Genomic DNA, 22,116 nt, shown 5'->3' with positions numbered 1-22,116 from the left:
ATTTGCATTTAAAGGCACATGTACGAAAACAGCCTGTTCTTCACTGAAGCCAGAAATGGGTATTTACAACATGGATTTATAAATTATCTGTGAGGTATTTTAAGCTAAAACTTAGACACATGCTGAGGACTCCTGAGACTTAAATTACATCTTGTAAAAATGGGCATAATAGGTGCCCTTTAATAAAGAAGCATTTCAAGAATGTCGGGTGTGAAATTGAAGTGCGTGACAAACAAACAAACCTACAACCATGCTTCCACAGCCTTATAAGTAGGCAGAAAAAGTCTCCAATAAGGATGTTTATATATTTTTATATATGGATTAAGCAAATGACAGCAACAGAAATGACAAAAATCGGCAGATTTCTTTTTTTCCTTTTATTGTATGACTAATGAACATAATCAAATTATACAGGGCTATAACATTAAGAAAGCAAACCTTTACAAAGACAATAGCCATTTCCCAGTATACAGTACAGAATAAATCATTCTTTCACTCTGGACTTGTGCACATAGCTGTTTGTGCCAATGGCCATGTATGCGCATGTTCATCCTTTAAAGTTAGTAGTTACTTCAACTTTTGCAAAGCACAAATGTAGTTTTTTTAATTACAGCATGTGTTGGGTTTATCCAGTACACTGCAAAATCAAAAAATAAAACCACTTTCACAATCTGGTATGCATATGAAATGCTATAATCTCCCATAAAAAAAATACAAATTCTTAATTCATAACACAATCAAAAAAATATTATTAGATGCAACAAAACAATCTAAATTTATCTATTAATTGATGTGTACGTACATATTATATTACACTAACTGAATTATTTTCAATCTGTCTTTTTTATTGCCACATTACCATATCTTTGAAATGGATTATTCCAAAACTGAACAACCCATTTTTTTTTTAGATTTTCTGAATGACAAACAGTCCCACAGCTAAATAGGGTGCACAGTTTGTAACTGAATTTTTACAATATATATTGAAAACGACAGTGATGAGGGGTGCGAAGCTAATTAATATGATTTAAAGCTATCCTTGCATAGCACAAAGCTGACTACATAAATATCAAATATGCCTCTAATGTGCAAAATGCATAACAACAGGTTGGTACAAATAAAATGCTGCATCTTTAGAACAAGTATCATCATGGATAATAAATATATATATATATATATATAAATATATATATATATATATATATATATATATATATATATATATACACACACACACTGTTTCAATACAAGATAAGATATTGAGTTTAAACCACAATTAACTCAAAATTTTATCGCATTCACAAAAGTCTGGCTCCAAAGGACTCCATGACTGTGCATGTGCATACTGTTTTCACACATATCCCAGAGTAAACTTCCAGTCTTTGCTCGATCTGGCACAAACTCAGCAAATTCCCAGGTACTATCAAAGAGGTTCTTGTGAAGATCGAAGTATATAATAAAGTGGGGTAACATGACATTTATCTGCATCACAAAGTCCAGATAATGTGCCAGAAATATCCTTATCCAGTGACCTACCCCAAAAACATCCATTCCAAAATTTTGAAAAAAAAAAAAAAAAAAAGTGTATTTTTAAATAAAGAAAGTAACAAATTGACAAAAACAGAGGAGCACTGCCAACTTAGGCATACATTAACATACCAAGAATAGCAACTCAAATTGATCATAATGGTGTGCCTTTTATCACTTCAATCACAAAAAAAGCCCTTACTAATCTATATTGCTACATCAAAGTAAAGTATGATTATGTCAAAGTTCTTCATTTAAAAGAACTTTTTTTCTCTCTCTCTCTCTCTCAATCCAAAAATAGAGAGGATACTCCTTTATAAGTTGTTTTTTAATAGGTGCTTGAGCAACTGACATGCCACAAACATAAAAAAAAAATTGGCATTGTTATAGCATTACAAGACATATTTATATGTAGAACAGTGTATTCACATACATGGATAATACCTAGATATGTTTTCTTTTAGTTTGCATTAACAAGCAGGGACAAACATGTCTGTAATGGATTATGTTTATATGTTCACTATGACTTGTGAGACAAAAGGCAGTGTGGCTGATACTTTCTTTCAGTGACGTTTTTAAAAGGTTGCCCATAAAATTAAAACAAACTAAAGTAGAGCACCTTCTAAGAAAGTACCCTTTCAACTTGCAAATATATACAAGGCACTACTCTTGATCCACTCTGACTTGATCACACTAAAGTGATGCTAGCGAGTAACAGCACATAAGTGAAAACCCTAATGCCATAATTGTGCACCAGCCACAATGTTTCAAAAACCATCTACCAAAATAAAGACTAAAGACTATTTTCAATGCTAAATATAAAATTGCATTCTGACATCAAGACAGAAGTTTACATTTTTTTCTAAATATCTACTGTAGTCCCTCCTCTTAAACTCTTTATAAAATGTACAACTGCACATGTATACTTGGTTTTCATTTATGTATTATAATCATGTAAAGGTGAATCCAAACTAGTGTCTAGTAGATCTCTGAAAAAAAAAAAAAATTACATACCCAAATTTTCTCAATGATCTGCACAAATCGAAACACAAAATCACTCTTTCTGGCAAGCACTGAGTTTGTACCTTGTAGTTACATTTAGCAAAGCTCAAAATTAATATTGACATCTCTAACACTTTATATTTACATGAAAACTAAATAAATAGTATGCTCTATGATATACACTTTAATCTTTTTTAAGTTCTCTTCAATTTTCATATCCATGAGTATTTTTTTTTTCTCCACTGAGACATGTTTTATTGCTGTTAATGGAACCCTAGTAGAATATGTCAAATAACATAAGATCTAAAACACAGGCTAAAGAAAACAGAGAAACACATGACAGTTTAAATCAAGCTGTTGATTGGGTATAGAAAAGCTTCACCCATGCAAACTTATTCCATGTACATTGCTAATGTAATGCAAAAACATATTTAAATGTCGAAATAAACATCTTAGAATAGTTCCCCCATTTACTCAAACTGTAGGCTGTTTTTTATTTTGTTTTGTTTTTTTCTGGAACACAGAAGTAGAAGTTATTTATTTTTTTATTTTTTTTAATTTTGCACATACACCTACATAGTCACCACATAAAAAAGACAATGAAAGCACCATAAAAATATTCTATACAAAATTTATACTGTAAATCTTCTAAAGCCATGTGGTAGCTTCTTGTGAGGAACGGGACTTTAGAAGACTTGGAATGAAGTGTACGGTATATTTTTACTTTTATGGTGCTTGTTGGTGTGTTTGTCCTTTTCAGGTCTGGACAGACATAGTCACTAAACTGCCATTGTAACAAAAAGAGCAAAGTGTCTCATTTTGTGTTCTACAAGATCAGACAGGATTGGAATAACATGAAGAAGAGTATATAATGACAGAAAATGTATTTATGGGTGAACTATTCCTTAAGGAAATGAGTTTTAAACTATTTTTATTACACTATTTCGATGGTCCACTTTAGACACTCTACTAGTGTCTAGTTCCATTCCAATGCAGTGGTTTGTACATAATGCAGTCCCTCTCTTTATCATATAGGAAGATACAGTATGTTACATATGTTGACACAAATTTGAAAGTGGGAACTTGACTAACATCGAAACAAATTTGAGACAAATTGTTTCTTTTCACTTTTTTCGTAATTGTTTAGAAACATATGGGGAAAAAAGACAGAGTAGATAGACTTAGTGTGGTTGCAGGGCACCCTGTAATTTGGGTTTTTTATTCAAGTAAGTGGCCCAATACACTAAGTTAAAGGTTCCGAAGAGCAACGGGAAGGCTATTCTGGCAATCCTATCGATCTTGCTCACACTGTTGAAGGTCTTTTTTGCCTCGGGAGGTTTGGGTTTTGGCTCTTCCTTGGGCTCGGTTGGAGGAGGGGGGGCACTTTTAGCAATAGTTGCCAAACCAGGGTCTCTGGCAATGTTCGGAGCAAAAGCTGTTGCTGTTGCAGCAGTGTAGGTGTTGTTCTTTTTCAGCAATGACTCCTTCTTCTTCTTTTGCTGTAAAGGAGGTCAACAGGAAGTATGTCATCAGCTGTTACTACCACTGGGTACTGCTGTAAACCTAACTATAGAGTATTTAAGATTCTTCTTCACACCCTTTTTTAAAGCAGTTAAAAAAAAAAAAAAAAAAGGTAAATTCTGTCATCAATAGAATGAACTTCTTAGCGCACAAAGTAAAAACAACAAAACACCCTAAAAGTCAATTCTTGTGCCGTATATTCCAAGTCAGTGATTTTATGTGAAGAACAGACATCTTTCTCATAATTATGAGGAAGTTTCTCAATATTATGAGATACTAAGTTATAAGTATTAGAAAGTTTCAGAAATAATCATATTTTTCCACTCGGAAACAGGCTTCCCTATCTGTCAGTCACTTTGACGTGGCGTCGATGTGATGACACTAGGGGTCGCACTTGGGAGGCCCAAACACCTCTGATACTTCAGAAAAGGCCAATGAGAATTGGCGAGTGGAATTTGCATGCATGGCTCCCCCAGACATACAGGTATAAAGGAGGCAGTGTGCATCCACTCATTCAGATTTATTCTTTGGAGCAGAGCAGACAAACGCTCAGAAGACAAACGCTTCCCTTGGGCACTTCAGCAAAAGAGAAGTTTCAGAGCTCTAAAAGAGCAAAACAATGGCGGAGAGTGTCTTTTTAAAGTTGTATTTGGCTGAGTTTTCATTTGGGACTCTAGATAAGGCCAGGTGATGTCCACCATGGTGGTCCATCTCTGGTTAAATCTTGCTGAAATGAGGGTCACTGACAAAGTTAACTTTCTCTGTACCTCCATCTCACAGGGTGGCCTCTTCAGCGACACTGTCGAGGACTTTGCCCAGCAGTTCTTGGTAGGCAAGAAGCAGACAAAGTCTATTAAACACATCCTGCCTTGGCACGACTCCAGAGCCACCTACAGGCTGCTGAGAGCATGCAACCCATCTGCCCGTCACTGAGGGCATCTGCCTGTGGCTGCCACACCAACTCTGCCACAGCCTGAACCCACAGCCCAGCTGCAGTGTAGAGCCTCCCATCTATCAGACGACCACCAAGAACCTGAGGGAGGCTTCGAAACGTCCCTGAGATGGGCAACCCAGGGATGGCAGAGGCTGTTCTTTTCCAGGGAGTGGTGTGTAGCAGTTTCCTCCTTCCCTGGGTTACACAGTTTGCGATATGAGCATGCCGGACACAAGTACCTTGCCTCCTCATGTTCAACCGTGACCTACACAAATCCCTACTCTGGCCAGTACAACGTGTCACGGGGATGCACAGGTTCCTCGCCCGTCTCAGCCCAGTTGCAGTCAGGATACACGGAGCAAGGTAGGGGTCTATATGCACTCACAGTCACAGATCTGGTACGCTATGCCTTCTGATATGGTGGTCAATGCTCCGCTTCAGAAGTCTAGTGGCATGGTTGACACTTCCTAACCCATCGCGCTGGCTCATCTGGACAATCAGACTCAGCTATGCAATTCAGTTTGCCAGGCACCTACCTAGGTTCAGTGACGTCCTATTTAACTCTGTGGCAGAGAAAGAAGCTTGTGTCCTGTGTGCAGAAATTGCAGTCCTCTTGGCGAAGATTATAATAGATCCTGTCCCTCCAGCCAAGATTGAAGTGTTTCTACAACCCTTACTTCATTGTACCAAAGGAAAGCGGTGGGTTGAGACCAATGTAGAAGTATGTGCTCTAAATCAGGCCATACACTGAATCCCGTTCAAGACATTGACGCAGAAACAGATTCTGACATGCGTTCACCGACAGGACTGGTTCACAGCGATAGACCTAAAGGACGCATACTTCCTTGTCTCGATTCTACCTCAACACAGACCGTTTCTTTGGTTTTCTTTTGAGGGTCAGGCATATCAGTACAAGGTCCTCCCTTTCAGGCTGTCCCTGTCAACTTGCATCTTCATGAAAGTCGCAGAGGCTGCCCTTGCCCCATATTGACAACTGGCTAATCCTAATGCATACATTCAGCCCTTGGACAGACCTTTCATTTCTATGGGCTGAGGTTCCCCTAGAACAAGTGTCCAGGTACGTTGTTGTCACAGCAGTTGTCTCCAAGTCAGGCTGGGGCGCTGTATGCAATGTGTGCGCAGCCTTGGGCTCCTGGATGGGCCCTTGACTGCTCTGGCACATCAGTTGAGTCAAGTTGCTGGCAGTTTTGCTGACCCTGCAGAGGTTTAGGCTGTTGATCCAAGGCAAGCATGTATTGGTCCGGATGAACAACACATCGACTATAGCATATATAAACCATCAGGGCAGTTTATGCTCATGTCGCATGTCGCAACTCGCCCACCATCTCCTCTGGAGTCAGCTGCAACTAAAATCACTGTGAGCCACTCATATTCCAGGCAAACTCAACTGCGCAGCGGACATGCTGTCACGACAGGTGTCGCCCCAAAGAGGGTGGAAACTCCACCCCCAAGTGGTCCAGCTGATCTCGAGTCGATTTAGCAAAGCACAGGTAGACCTGTTTGCTTCCTAAGAATCTTCCCACTATTCCACTCCACGTCTGGCCCTTGGATGGGATGCTGAAGACTTAAGTGGGCTATCACCAGTGGTAGAGCCCCCTCTACAAGGCGGGCCTATGCCCTGAAGTAGAGTCTGTTTGCTAACTGGTGTGCTTCCCGAGGGGAAGACCCACAGAGATGCATAGTTGGGTCAGGACTTTCCTTCCTGCAGGAGAGGCTGGAGGGTCAGCTGTCCCCTTCCACCTTTAAAAGTGTATGTGGCTGCCATAGCAGCACATCACGATGCAGTAAATGTTAGGTCAGTAGGGAAGCATGACTTGATCAGCAGGTTCCTTAGAGGTGCCAGGAGGTTGAATCCTCCTAGGCCATGCCTTATTACCTCATGAGATCTCTCTGTAGTCTTGCTGGGCCTACAGAGAGCCCCCTTTGAGCCACTAGAGTCAGTTTAGCTGGATGCCTTCTCACTGAAGATGGTACTCCTGACCGTGCTTCGAGAGGATTGGGAACCTGCAGGCATTCTTTGTCATTGCAACGTGCCTTGAGATCAGGCCGGCATACTCTCACGTGATCATGAGACCCCGGCCGGGCTATGTGCCCAAAGTTCCCACTACCCCTTTTAGGGACCAAGTGCGGATCTTGCAAGTGCTGGCAAGAAACAAGGCAGACCCAGCCTGTGTCCAGTACACTCTCTGCGCATTTATTCCGACCACATGCAGAGCTTCAGAAGCTCTAAGCAGCTCTTTGTCTTTTGTTCTCTTTGTTTTTGGGGGACTGCAGAAGAAGAAGGCTGTCATCGACACCAGGATCGAAGTGACTAACAGATAGGGAATGTCTCGGTTACTGTTGTAACCTCCGTTCCCTGATGGGACGTGGTGTCCCTCCTGCCACAACGCTGAAGTACCTGCTGAAATGTCAGGGAAATACTGTTGGCTCCTCAGGTACAACCCCTAGTGTCATCACATTGACACCACGTCTCATTCCCTCCATCAGAGAATGGAGGTTACAACAGTAACCAAGACATTCCTAAGTTTGATCATGACCACTTTTGCAGCCGTTTCTTTTTTAACTTGAATCTAAATGCCATCTGACAAATGACGTCATGAAAATGCTGATTAGCTGAGTAAACAACAAGAACATGAACAGTGCTAGACTATTCACTATCAATTATCTGAGCATATTTGTGAATGCCTGTAAACAGAGAAAGACTTTTCGCAACCAAAAGGTGTAGTTATGAAATCTAGCAGATAACTGAGCTAACTGGACCATGCAAAACAACCAAACTTTGATCCCCTTTGGATGCAACACAAGTAAAAGTGCCATGTTTTAATATGCACAAGCAAATATTGCGATAATTTTTGCGATGACACATTTCCATCTATTACTCAAACAAATCTATTGTATGGCTTCACAAGGACAAAGGGCTAAATGGTAACACTTTATTTTAGGGTATTTTAACTAGTTGCTTATTAGCATGCATATTACTAGAATATTAGATGCTTATTAGTAATTAATAAGAACATATTAATGCCTTAATCTGCATGACCTTATTCTACATTCTTAATCCTACCCAATACCTAAACTTAACAACTAACTTACTATTAATAAGCAGTAAATTAGGAGTATATTGAGGGAAAAGTCGTAGTTAATAGTGAATACATGTTCCCTATACTAAAGTGTTACCGGCTAAATTTACTAAACAGGACAAATTAACGTTAGACTGCAATTCCATAAAAGTGCCAGTGGGAGTGGAAAGTTCTGCGGGTGACCTAGTGACCATTCGCAAATTAAAGAACAAACACAGCCAGCTCATTTCCAATATGAGCAAAGCAATCTATCAAGAGCAGCACAAATTAGCATAGGGTCGCAAACAAACGGAGCCGATGATAATCAGGTGCGGGTGATCTACTAACAACTCAGGCACAGCAAATTAAAAATAATGTGGCTTGGCAAACAATATGTTTGGATAACGTCTTCATCTGGCATTCCAAATAAATGAACACAAGTAGAGAAAATTTTCTCCCTTCTACCACTTGCTCTCTGTTCTCTGCGATGCCTCCTCTTAACAGCAATTATCACAGCCATGTCAAGTACAAAATGGGTTAAGCTGTTAGTAAATAGAATATAACATAACATATAATTATTTTTTTAACTTTCCCAAAATACCATAATTATAAATATATATATATATATATATATATATATATATATTTTTTTTTTTACTTTCAGTGTATGGAACAACAACTTCAAAATATCATAAGAAACACAATAACGTGAGTGAGAAAATTATGACAGAATTTTCATTTTCTTCTTTTTTTTTTTTTCAATAAACTAATCTTTTAATGACATTTATCTCCATTTGTGTAAAAGTTTTTTCTTTTTTCTTTTATTTGAAAACTGAAATGACTTTACCTTTTCTGGCACCACACTTTTCCCATCCCAGGCGTAACCCCTCTTTGTGAAGTAGTTAACCGTGGCAAACTCTATGAGAGCCGAGAAGACAAAGGCGTAACAAACAGCAATGAACCAGTCCATGGCTGTGGCATAGGCCACCTTGGGGAGAGAGTTTCTCGCGCTGATACTTAGGGTAGTCATGGTAAGGACAGTGGTCACTCCTGCAAGGAGAAAGCATATGGAAAGCGCCTGCATTAAGCAAGTATATGTCAAGGTTTTATCAGTCTGCCAGAAAACAAAATAGTGTTTAAATGCTATTAGATTGATTGCTTGATTTGTTTGCTAGGTTAATACCTTCTTTAAAAGAGATTTAGATTTGTGTTTGAAGCAGAGTAGTAAGCAAATTCAATATCTACTTTGAGAATTGTATATGCACTTTGCTTTCTAAATTATGATATAATCTGTTCTTATTACTTTTGGATGGAATTCTGCTTACAAAATCTCTACATATTTATGTTAATTTCTTTAGTATTTTCTGTACAATGATCCACAAAGACTGCCATATTTCATATTTTGATATATTTTCACACCAGTCTATTATTGTGATATCTATTACAAGATTGTGATATGCTCTTTTGATATATATTTCAGATTTACACATCCCTAAACAGCACATAAAACATGTATTTATTTATAGTAAAATCAAAAATCTGTGATGTGTTCATTCTCTTGAACATTTATTTAACTGACAAAAGTACAAAGAAAAAATGTCCAATGTTTTCACTGGCCAAATAAAACCGCTTTACAACATTAATTAATCTTAGTTTGTCACTTTATAAATTTACCTTTCCTAAACATTCAAGGTTCATGATATGTGTTAACATTACTTAAAGGGGTACTTCACCGCTGGCAAAATGGGCTTTCAATAAACTTGGCTGCCTATGCAGTAGAAGTGTGACATTTAAATTTTTTTAATCAGTGATAAATTTTTTAAATCGGTGCTGCCTGACTAGAGAAAACAGAGAAAAAAGGCTGCCATCTTCCCTTTTGCCAAATAGGTAGGAAAACTTCAACACCCATAATGCACTAGGCATTTTACTGTCCAAGGCCACTCCTACCAGTCTGATATGGATACGCTTAACTAGAGTCAAATACTGCCTTGCTTTAGTAGGAAATACTTCTTAGGAAACTTATGTAACCCTGTTTCACTGATTAGGGAATGAGATGCTGCATAACTGTTATCCTCCGTTACTGCAATGATTTCCTTTGTAGAAATATAGGGAGTGATGGTGGAGACGCATCCTTTTGAGGCACTGGTGACAGCACCTCAGAGGGTGTTTCTAGCATCATTAAACAATAATTTGGCATTATTATAATTTGGTCACACTGGTTTCCATTGTGTCATTATCTGAAAACAATAGCTTCCTGTTTGTTGGATATAGCCTAATACATATTCTTTTTTAAACATTAAACAAACACATTTTTTTTTTTTTTTTTCAAATAAGAATATTTTAAAACAAAATACTTCTTTTTTATAGAAAATAATAATGAAAGATTATGCCAAACTACATTTTTTTTATGATTTTTTTAATTTTTTTTTATTATTATTTAAATACCTTTTAATGGATGGCTCAACCAGTCAATGGCAGTCAAAGTTAGTGTAAATAGTTTTTGTCAACAAAATAGGCTATTTTTATTTATTTATTTATTTATTTATTTTTAAATAGGTCAAGACACAAAAATGAGCATCACATCTTTGACCCATTAGTCATTTTTCAATCAAAAGTGCATTTGTAGAATACAAGTTCACAAAACTGAGAAAACAAATATAGTTTTGCAAGGCTGCTGTAAAGCTAACCAGCAAGAACTAAGGCATAGACAGCTCTCAGATGCAACTTTTTTTTTTTCTTTTGGTCTAAGATGCAAACACTTGGGAATTCGGAGTGCCCTGTCAGGAGACTTAATGCAAGGGTAGCCCAACAAGCTGACAGAGGAACAAAATATGTCCTCTCTGATATGTATTATATAATACATTACACTGCCAAATTAAGTATTTATGATTGCCAGTTTGCAGGCTTCTTCTAAAAGAACTAATAATCAATGCATGCAACCTTTTAATAAAGTATTGAAAACCACTGAGAAAAAAAAAAAACTTATTGACTTATTAGGGACTTCTTGACTTAATGACTACAAAAAAATTTGACTATAATGTACTATTAAAAATAAATGCAAAATTAGAGCAAGAACCCCAAACCCTGTTCCATCTGTTCAAACTGGCCGACCATATGACCACTGAATGACTTTGGTGCAAATGTATTTTGTGTAACATGTATGAATTAAATTATGGGTAATGTGGGATTGGTGCTATTTCTGTGTGCTGTACATGGGTGCAAGCTATTAATGGCTTTCAAAAAGTGATAGAGACAATATTGAATCAAACAATGGTGGGGACATGTCCCACCCACCCCACATGCAAATGAAACCTAAGTACTCTACTAAAGAACTTTTTCCCCCTTTTATTTACCATTTAGTATTATTGTTAAAAAAATAATAATAATTATATGAAGTTTTAAATAATTTTGCCATTGCTACATATACAGATACAACAGTACTTTGTTGTACACCCTTAATAATTATTCTTGTCAGCTTGTACTTTCCATAATGCTGCCTTCTAAGATACTTTGTCTTGGCCAAATCTAATCTAAGGCAGCATCACTGGTATACGTCGCTGAGACGGAAATCCCAGAACTCACTGTAATGAGCTTAATAATCATGGATGAGGTCTTGGCAACATGCTAACATCAAACTCTTTGGAATCAATTGTAAGTTGAGTTTTTTGTGTTCTTTATGTCTCATGAGGAACAATGTTTTTGTAGTGCAAGGAGCTGCTGCCTGGGTAGATTATTCCAAATCAATAATTAATGAGATTCAATTTCATGTAGGATGCCGATTTAGAAAGTAGCTACCTAGACAGTAAAACAGCTCACTAGATTTGAAGATTTTGGAAAAAAGATGTTGAAGAGTTGGAGGCTGCTGTAGAGTGACACTAACATTGAATGGTTAACTTGAACAATTTGGACACTCACCAAACACAGTTCTGGCAGGGACAGATTCCCTGTTTAGCCAGAAGGACACCTGGGACAGGATCACGGTCATGATACATGGCAAATACGTCTGGATGACAAAGTAACCAATCTTCCTTTTGAGATGGAAATGTGTTTTCATGACAACATACTCTCCTGAAAGTGTAGAGAATGAGATTGAAGTGAGAAAGTTTTGAAAGAAGTACTATAAACATTAATTAGTGTGTATATTAGGACAGTCAATTTAACATGTTAATGTACCATGATTTATTATAAAGAAATGAACATGAAATTAATGCAATTAATCATGCCCCCTGATCCATACATAAATCCGTAATAAGGGATTTCCCTAACCTCTGAATAAATCAAGCTTGAAGAGTTACTTTCATGTTTGAGTCTTCAAGTCTAATCAAATTTCACCAGTGGTTCTCAATTAGGGGGCTGTGGCCCACTAGGGGGGGCTCAGAAAATTTCCAAGATGACTTAAAATTGTGAATTTATGTAATTTTTAGACTAACAGACTGATAAACTCAACTGTAAGATGGAAATATGTGGACTGCAGCCCAGCAGTAGACTTATGTTTAATTATAGGAAAAAGAAAGAGGGGGGAAAAAACTAACAAAACAATCGGTAACACTTTATTTTACAGTGCCGTATTTACACATTACTACATGTACTTACTATAGTATTAACAGTAAATTATGCATAATTACAAGTAATTAACCCTAAACCAAACCCTAACCCTAACTGTAACTCTATAGTAAGTACATGTAGTTAATTAATAGTACTCAGTACTTATTTGAGAAATAACAATGTAACTACGGCACTGTAAAATAAAATGCAACCAAACAATCTGTTTACTTCAAATGCAGTTCTATGACTATTCAATGATTTACTCATCTTCTAAAACAATATATTTGAAATATATTGTCACCGCTGAGACTCCAGGGCATTCATGCAATCAGTTATATCGATGACTGGTTGATGTTAGCCCAGTTGGAAGAGCTAGCAGCACAAAATCAAGAACTTGTGCTTGCTCATATGAAGCGTTTGGGGCTCAGGCTGAACCTCAAGAAGAGTTTGCTTTCTCCCAAACAGAGATCCACTTTTCTAGGTATAGCGTGGGATTCGACCACAATGCAGGCACATTTGTCCCCGGGATATGTAGATTCAATCCTTACTGTGAGAGACATCAAGCTAGGCCAAGAGATCTTTCACAGTGGACACCACTCTCACGGGCTGGGGTGCAGTTCTCGATGGCTGACCAGCCTGTGGCCTTTGGCAGAGGTCTCAAACCTTGTGGCACATAAACTGTCTTGAGATTAGGTGCAGTGTTTCTATCTTTGAAACACTTCCTCCCACAGTTGAGGGGAGACCACATGTTGGGCCACACAGACAACACCTCAGTGGTCTCTTATGTCAATCACCAGGGTTGGCTGCATTCACGCCCCATTTTCAAGCAGGCGCAGCAGATCCTGCTCTGGGCAGAGAACAAGTTCCTGGATGGATCTTCTGTGGGGGTGGGGGCACCACAGGGGGAGGTCTCAGTTCCTGCCAGCTACGGCCTATCTGCCGGTCACTAGTTATATCCTGGTACCTAGTATTGGTCCTGTGAGCCTTAAGAGGGGCCCCATTTGAGGCCTTGGGAGGCTTTTCAAAATTGAGCGCTTCCATTCAGCCTAGCTCTGTTCCCACTCATGTTCACCAAGTGCATGGATGCTGCTCTGGCACTGCTGCGACTCTAGGGAATCCATGTATTCAATTATATCGATGACTGGTTGATATTAGCCCAGTTGGAAGAGCTAGAAGCACAACATCGAGAACTTGTGCTTGCTCATATGAAGCATTTGGGGCTCAGGCTGAACCTCAAAAAGAGTGTGCTTTCTCCAAAACAGAGATTATTTGAGGCCTTGGAATCAGCCCCAGACAAGATGTTGACTCTCAAAATAGCCTTATTGTTAGCTTTGACACAATTCTGGAGAGTAGGAAGCCCTTTCAGTAGCCTCCTCCTGCTTAGACTTTGCTCCAGGTGATGTCAGAGCTATACTACACCCTAGATCAGACTATATTCCAAACGTTCTTTCTATGGCTGGTCAGTCAGTTGTCTTGAAGGCTTTCTTCCTAAGAGCAAGAAAGTCTGCATCTGTTATGTCTGGTCTGTGTTTTGAGGATCTATGACCACCGCTTAGGCCAGTGGCATAGATCCCCTCACCTTCTGGTCTCTTTTGGTGGTCACAATAGAGGAAATACAGTCACCAAGCAGTGCATCTTGCATTAAATCACTGATGATATCACCATCTCCTACAAGATATGACTTCACCTGTAGGGGTCACTCCACTAGGAGTATAGCCTCTTCCAAGGCCTTTGCTGAGGGTGCATCACTTCATGATGTATGTGCTCCAGCAGGCTGGTCCTCTCCACAAACATTCATCAGGTTTTACAGTTTGGATTCAACCCCAGGTTCTTGAGTCCTTCAGGGTTGATCCAAGTCCAAGTCGGTGCTCAGCAAAACCTTTTGTACAGGCTCTTTGTGCCCACCCAGGGCATGGTGGAGTTGGTATTCAACTTCCCATAGTGTCAGTACCATGATGCAGCATGTATATGAATGATTTAGAATGTATATGAATCTGATCTTAGTAGGAGGTTTATCAGATGATTTGTATGCAAATATGGTTCCTAAAATAGAACATGATCTTTCCAGATAATGCTCTTTTTCACATTCCAGTATTGTGCTTACTGAAAAGCAAAGTAGAATTGCCATCTGAAGAATTTAGAAGGACATAAAATAGAGGAAAAGTCTGATCTGGCCAGTAAAAAGGGGAACAGAATAATAATTTAAACATCAACTAGAGAAATTATGGGCATGATACTTTGGGGTAAAGTTACTAAAATATAACCACAGTATGAAAAAGTAATACTATTTAGCTCAATTTAATGGTAGAAAAACGCACCAGTGCTGGATTGCACCACACCCGAGTCGACAGTCTGTCCCATCAAGTCATACTGGTTGAGGCGGGAGCCGTCGTCAGCCACAACCACAGATTGTGCTGCCCCTCGTGTCCATACATACACCACTTCAGCCTTTGTGTAGGCATCTGGTGCAAACAAACAAAACACAAAACAAACTGTTTAAAGTGAAGAAGTCACTTGTCAGCTGTCAGTGCTTCCTGGGGTCATATACTGCAGTGGTTTCTCAAGCACAGCAGAGACGCAGCAGACGCTGAAATATTTAGAGCCTTGTGGCTTTGAGTCTCAAGCTTTTTTTTTTATTCATGTGTCTTTTCTTCCTCATTCTTCCTCTGGCACAGACACATCTGTTCTTTCTTTTCAAGGATTAGTTGGGTCAGGGTAGAGTTTGCTAAATCTGTCCAGCTGGTTGTGTGAACTCAGGTATGTGAGGTGCTATGTCAGAGATGATCTCTACACTCTGTGGACCTAAGAGAAAGTCCCATTTGCTCACAGCTACTAAGTTTAGAGCATTTGAGTAGGATCTGAACTTTCTACAGAAAAAAACAAAACAACAACAACAAAAAAAAAAAAAACAGCCCAGCACTTACAGCTGCCGAACTTGAGAGGGCAAGCATGGGCATCCATTGGGAAGTCCTCTAAGTGCATCGGACATTCAGCTCTGACTGTAAGCCTAAGAGACAAGAGAGAAGGTGGGATACAATATTTATTTATTAACCAGTAACAACATCCTTTTTCAAAACTGATATATTAAGCAATGTGAAGTGATGCATTGATATGGAATTCACCTGATATGCAGTCACTGCTTATCCATTCTGAATTTAGAAATGTATACATCAATACATTTCACTTTTTGTTGTGTTTTTGTGTTTAATATATTTAATTCACAAGATTATCCAAATATAGGCATTACCACAATGTTATTTAATATGCACACCTTTTCTGTCATTGTTTTAATATATATTTAATTTATATTTTTAAATATAAACAAATATTTATATCCATCCATCTATCCTATCCATCTCCAAACAGCTTCTCCAAGCTTCTCTTCTGTGGTTGCAGGGACGCTGGAGCCTATCCTAGCATCTCAGGCCACAGGCAGGTAAACACCCTGGACAGTCAGATCACCCACCCTATAGATAGAAATTACTACTGCTCGGTTCTCCCCACACATACATAGTCACACACACGTAAACAATCCCGATACGGCTTGACAGGATGATAAAACGGTAAATGGTAAATAATCAGTTCTTTTACTCATATCCTAGGGTACGTTCCGCACATTTTTTCGTTCCTCACACTTTGTTGACACAAATATGACCTTCCATCTTCGCCCCAATCTCCTAATTAAGCAGACTAAAGGATGCCTAATGCATGTTTTGACCTGACCTGTACGTTAGTTACACAGGAGGCAGAGATCCATGTGATTTATGGTACGACCAAACCCAAACTTACACTAGAAATGTGTAATATACATTTACAAATTCAACTGTCATATTTTGAAATACATTTTATATATTTGAATACTTCTATATAAAAACAGATGGTAACCAAGTTATTCAGCTGATCTGGGCAAGGTCAATCACTTGGGATAAAACACCAATATTAAAAGGAAATAGCATAAAAAGGTCATCAAATGCTTCTGTTCTTGCTAAGCAGATGAAAAACAAGTAGCAGCTTCACCTCATGGTGTAAAGCAGAGTTCCTTCTTCTGTGATCCGAAGAAGTTTGTTAGGCATGGTCATATTATGGGCGACTGACTTCTTGCCATTGTGGAAAAATGTGTCAGGGGTCCAGATTTTGCTAGCCATGAGATTGTTGAGACGGAGCACTGCCATGGGACCTTTGAATTTCAGCCTCTCATCCTTCCAGCTCTGCCTGAAGAACACATCTATGGTGTACTCCTGCAAGACAACATATTTTCAGTTTCATTTTTATAATATTTTCAAATGTAGCTTAAATGCATGAGTAGTTTTAGTTTCAGTAAAGAATTTGTTAGTTACAGTATATTTTCTTTAAAAAATGTTACATTCAATTATAGTTCATAGCCACCAGGTAAGCTCAGAATGTGACAAAACAAGCTTTTTCTTCATTTATCCTCAAATACTTTAAGGATTCTAATTGATACTTGTAGAGTAGCTGTTGTGCAGTAATTTCAGTAAAACTGCAGTCATAGGAGGAGCCATGAGCTTTCTGAAGCATTGGTGGCTATAATTAGTGGCATGAATCATTCTAACTACTGATTTTCATAGCTGTGAGCATTTTTTTTATTTTTTTATTTTCATTTTTAAATGATCATCCATTATGACACTAATGAGTGTTGGATAAGTTACTCTAAAAAAGTAATTTATAACTAGCTACTCTGTCTAAAAAGTATTGCATTACTACTTTGACCAGCTGAACAAGGATAGACACCTCTTTTAATGAAGAGGTGAAGGTTACATTAAAAACATACATTTTAACATTAGACGTTAAATTCTGATGTAAAATCCACTATTGCTTATAGAATAGTTCTATAGTCTATATAGTATTTAATGCAATTACATCAGAAGAAACTGTAATTAATACTTTGTAATGCATTACACCCAACACTGACACTGATACAGCCGATTATTCTAGGTAAACTTACATAACTGGATGAATAAAATGTAACAAAAAAAAAAAAAAAAAAACTTTACGAAATAGACCTTATTTACAGTTGCCTTATGAAGGAACTTATGTTTGACAGGAGAAATGTGATTTGAAGTTAATATCTGACACTGTATGTCTGCAGGATATTTCATTATCCAAAATATATTATGTAGAATTAAAAAAAAAAAAAACAGTATGTTTCCATAATGTCATGTTTTCTTTGAGTTTGAGTTTAGTTTGAGTTGTATTCTGAGTTGGTTTTCCACCGTTTCCTGTTCTGTTTTCTGCATTTGCATTTGTTGCTATGGTTGTTCATTGTTTGATTAAGTTGCCTTTCTTGTTTCCTCCCTTTGTTTATCCTTTGTTAGCCCTGTGTTTATAGTGTTCTTTGTCTGATCTCATCTGTATGTTGTTGTTCTGTTTGCCATGTTTTAGTATTCTGAGAATCTGAGAAGTGTTATTTTGGGTTTGTTTTCATTAAAAATCAACTTCTTGCGATTAGAGCAACCCTAGCGTGACAGACGATCAGACCGAATGAATGGATCTAGCAGGAGTTGAGATCCTCCTCCTCTCCTAGAGGGATCTTTCCCTCACAGAGCACAAACAGAGGTTTTTAGATCTGCTCCATCTCATACACTACGATGACGACAGCCTCTGCGTGAAATCTTGGAATGCCCCTCTCCTTAAGGAGGGCCATCACCGGGCAGCCGCACTTTAGTCTGCTGATTCAGACCTACCTGGAGACAGCCATCAAAGGATGTTCCAGGCATTCGTCGATTGAGTGCTTTTAGAGTGTGGATTCCCCCATCACCAGGGGTGCCCAACCCTGTTCCTGGAGATCCACCTACCTGCAAAGTTTAGCTCCAGCCCTGATAAAACACACCTAAATCAGCTAATTAAAATCTCCAGGAGCACTTGATAATTACAGACAGGTGTGTTAAACAGGACTGGAGCTGAACTCTGCAGGAAGGTAGATCTCCAGGAACAAGGTTGGGCACCCCTGCCCTACATCATTGTGAGAGTGAGGAGGATCATTCTTCGCCTGTACCCGCAGTTGACTCAGTGCACGCTGCACCAGTAGCCGCACCCTCAACGGAGCACGAGCCAGAGCCTGCCATGACAACAAAGCCGAATCACAGAGGGGATGTAAAGCTAGAGCCCATCGCAGACCCAGAACCTAACAGAGCCAAGTCTGACCAGGTTTGTGAGCCAGCAATCCTTTCCTTAATGAAGCTAAACCCTGAGGCCACGATCGTCCCTGAGCTCAAGCCTTTTTTGGAGTCTGATCAGGTGTGTGAGCCGGTCCCCTGCCTGTTCCTGTGGTAAAATGGGGGCATGGAATGGAGCCCCGCACATACTCCAAAGGCTGAAGTGAGTGTGCTGAACACTAGTGTTATAATTGAAGAATGTGAAAGGGTCACTTCCAAGTCTCCTTCGTCGTTCAGTTCCAAGCTTCCTTCATTGTCCAGTTCCAAGCTTCCTTCGCCGTCCAGTCTCCTATATCATCTAGTTCTAAGTCTCCTTCATTGTCCAGTTTCAAGTCTCCGTCGTCCAGTTCCAAGTATCTTCTTCACTGATGCTACTGCTCAGCACTAAGTTTGTTTCGTCATCCAGCACTAAGACTGTGTCGTTGTTGATGCTCCCACCCAGCCTCCCAGTTCCACCTCCTCTGCTGATGCCATATAGTTCTTTGGCCCTGTCTCCGCTGGCTCTTTTCAGCCCTTCGTTTTCCAGTTCAAAACTTAAAGACATCATCCAGGTCCAAGTCTCCTTCATCGTCCAGTTCCAGGTCTCCTTCGTCACTGATGCTGCTGCCCAGAACCAAGTCTTTTTCTTCGCCCGGCACCAAGTCTGTTTCTTCGCTGAGCACTAAGTCTGTTTTGTCATCTAGCACTGAGTCTGTGTCATTTTTGATGCTCCCACCCAGCCTCCCTGTCCCACCTCCTCTGCCTATGCCATCTAGTTCTTCAGCCCCATCTACACTGGCTCCCTTTAGCCCTTTGTCTCCTCCTCTACAGGTTCCACCTTGCAGCTTGGAAGGACTCTGGACTCTACCTTGCCCTGTCAACCCATCAGCTCCACATTGGCTCCATGTTCCATGCTGGCTACACCATGGATCCTCCCTCCTTCGGTTCCTTTACTCTAAACATCATTTAGTGACAGTAATTTGTTAATTTGTGTCAGACGTTATGAAAATTACATTGGCATAGCCTTTATCATAGTGTAGAATACTATAAAATAATATATTTTCTGCCTCATTTTGTGGTGAGAAGCCACATGTGATTACACAAGGTTTTTTAAAACACTAGACTAATGTTATAAAGTGAGTTTGGAGCAAAAAACGTGTTTTTAATGTCATAAATTGTCATCTTTGATGCTGTGCTAAGTTAACATGCTAGCTAGCCCTTATGCACCTGTTACCAGGAGCGATTATGTTTTATGACTAATTTTGAAAAGTAAAGACCATTGGAATGTTTTTCTTTTTATTCTTTTTTTTTTTTTTTTAAGTAGGGCATTTGATACAATTCAAAGAAGGTAAAGTGACAAGTTTGATCAAAGAAATGAGGGATTAAAACAGCATGAATAGAAAGTTATCAGTAATTATAATAAAGACAAAAGAATAACAATTAGAACCATATCCCAACTGGAGGGGTAAACATGTGCAGAGAGACTGAATCTGAATGAGGCAGTTTGCACCACAAAACAACAGAGACAATAGACTGAATGAATGCTTAGAACATGTGAATAAACATCAGTTAGCATATTAAAGTCTTCTCTAAATAAATTAAAATTCGCAAGGCATGGTCTTAACAAATATTTAGTTTTAGAGTCATCATCTTCAGATTTGAAATAAAACATGATCAGGCCTGTGGCTTTGGCCAAACATGTTAAAGTATAGACAGTAGCCTCAAAAATACATTTAACCATGTAAATGATTCCTCGGATCAATGGCAACACAGAAAATGTGTGACATTTAAAGAAAAAAGAAAAAAAGAAAAGGTTTTACCATGTCATGGTCTGAGACTGGCCCAATACTCGTCACGAAAATGTCAGTCTTGACTTCGGTTACACGCTCTGTTGAAGCAAGAAATTAGGAGTTTGAGTGTCAATCAGTGTTGGTCATTAGTTTAAACAACCCTTTAATCCAGAGGTTCAACCTGCCTGTCTTTGATCTAATCGGGGTTCAGCAAACTCTCCACACTCAAATTACATGGGTTCTACAATATCTCTCTCTAACAACATGCTTCTAATAATTCCTGGGATATTTTGGTCCAGTTTTCTTTTTCTTTTCTTTCTTTTCTATTCTTTACTTTTCACAAAAGCATTCAAATTTAAAATCACATCAAGTAAACCTCACTATAATGTTCTGCATAAATAGTTTGGTGTTGTTTATAAATAAATAAACCTTACTTTCTTGCCTCCAAGAAAAACACAGTGTCTATGTGTCATGGAATGATGACTGATGTTGATGGAAGGTGTTAGTCAACATCACACAGGTAATGTGAATAAGGTCAAACAAACACATTGAAAATTAAAAATTATACGCCACGTGTGAAGAGTTTCTTACCAACTCAATGAATTAATCAGTTCAGTTCAAAGATAATTTTTCTCAGGTGATAAATGATATATAAACCATGTTCACTTGATGTGCATTTGCCTGCATTCAATATCTAATGTCTTTAATCTGTTTTCACAAGTTGTACATTTTCAAAACTTTTAGTACAAATATCTAAGCTGATCACAGCTATAACACAGCTAGTCATTCTTTCAAAACCTGATTCCATGCTTTCATTACAGTTATACATATCTTTGCTACATATAATCATTGTTTCAAACCAATATTATTGTAATATGCAATGAGAACATTTCATTTAATCACCAAAACACAACAGTATGATCTTCTTTCAATTTAGTACCTTTAACAATCAGTTCATTCAATTGCAAACAATGCAAGATACATGTTTCAAATGACCTTGTTTGTGAATTAAGGATGTTACAGTACTAGAGCCTACAGTTGTCACATTAGACAATACACTTACATTCATTTAATAAGTGTCATGACTGACATAAAATCTATAATGTTTGTTAAATTATCTATCCAGTGTGTTATCAAAAGGTTTGGCGACACTTTACAATAAAAATACAGTAACAAAGCACTTATAAATAATTTGGAAACAATTTTTTTATAGTTAATTGATAGTTTTAAATTGTAGTCTCTACATTGCTATTATAATAACAGCCTATATTAAAATAGTGAGTTCTTCATTGATTGTCACTGTAATTAACAAAGTATTTTTGTTTAATTAGCTCATATGTATAGAGTTCATCATGTTTTTTAAATCCCTTTTTTAATCCTACAACTTGTTAATCATTCTTATCTGATGTACAGTTATATTTTACACCTGTAGTAAAAGATTTGTTGATGATTATTAAGAGTACATAGTCCTTACTTTAGATTAGATAATGTAAACTAAATTGCCATTAATTAAGTGCTTTATCTTTATTAGACATTAATAGTAAGTGTTCTTAAAGTGTTTATTA

General features: G+C 38.2%; 1 protein-coding gene across 6 annotated transcripts in view; it reads right to left on the bottom strand.

Annotated features, from left to right (window-relative positions):
* Window positions 1-362: 362 nt before the first annotated feature.
* The window catches only part of gabra1 (gamma-aminobutyric acid type A receptor subunit alpha1), a 33,221-nt gene continuing 11,467 nt past the window's right edge, over window positions 363-22,116 (bottom strand). For all 6 annotated transcript variants that reach the window (XM_051877816.1, XM_051877817.1, XM_051877818.1 and 3 more), the window contains exons 4-10: window positions 20,582-20,649; window positions 16,627-16,847; window positions 15,534-15,616; window positions 14,928-15,071; window positions 11,980-12,132; window positions 8,912-9,114; window positions 363-4,028 (exon numbers count right to left, since the gene is read on the bottom strand). In XM_051877816.1, the coding sequence (XP_051733776.1) occupies window positions 3,711-4,028; window positions 8,912-9,114; window positions 11,980-12,132; window positions 14,928-15,071; window positions 15,534-15,616; window positions 16,627-16,847; window positions 20,582-20,649 (1,190 nt within the window). In that variant the 3' untranslated portion in view covers window positions 363-3,710. The remainder of the gene's footprint in view (window positions 4,029-8,911; window positions 9,115-11,979; window positions 12,133-14,927; window positions 15,072-15,533; window positions 15,617-16,626; window positions 16,848-20,581; window positions 20,650-22,116) is intronic.

Source organism: Ctenopharyngodon idella, chromosome 21 (assembly GCF_019924925.1).
Source record: "Ctenopharyngodon idella isolate HZGC_01 chromosome 21, HZGC01, whole genome shotgun sequence".
NCBI classification, from domain to species: domain Eukaryota; kingdom Metazoa; phylum Chordata; class Actinopteri; order Cypriniformes; family Xenocyprididae; genus Ctenopharyngodon; species Ctenopharyngodon idella.
This window is presented reverse-complemented; position numbering and strand designations above follow the sequence as displayed.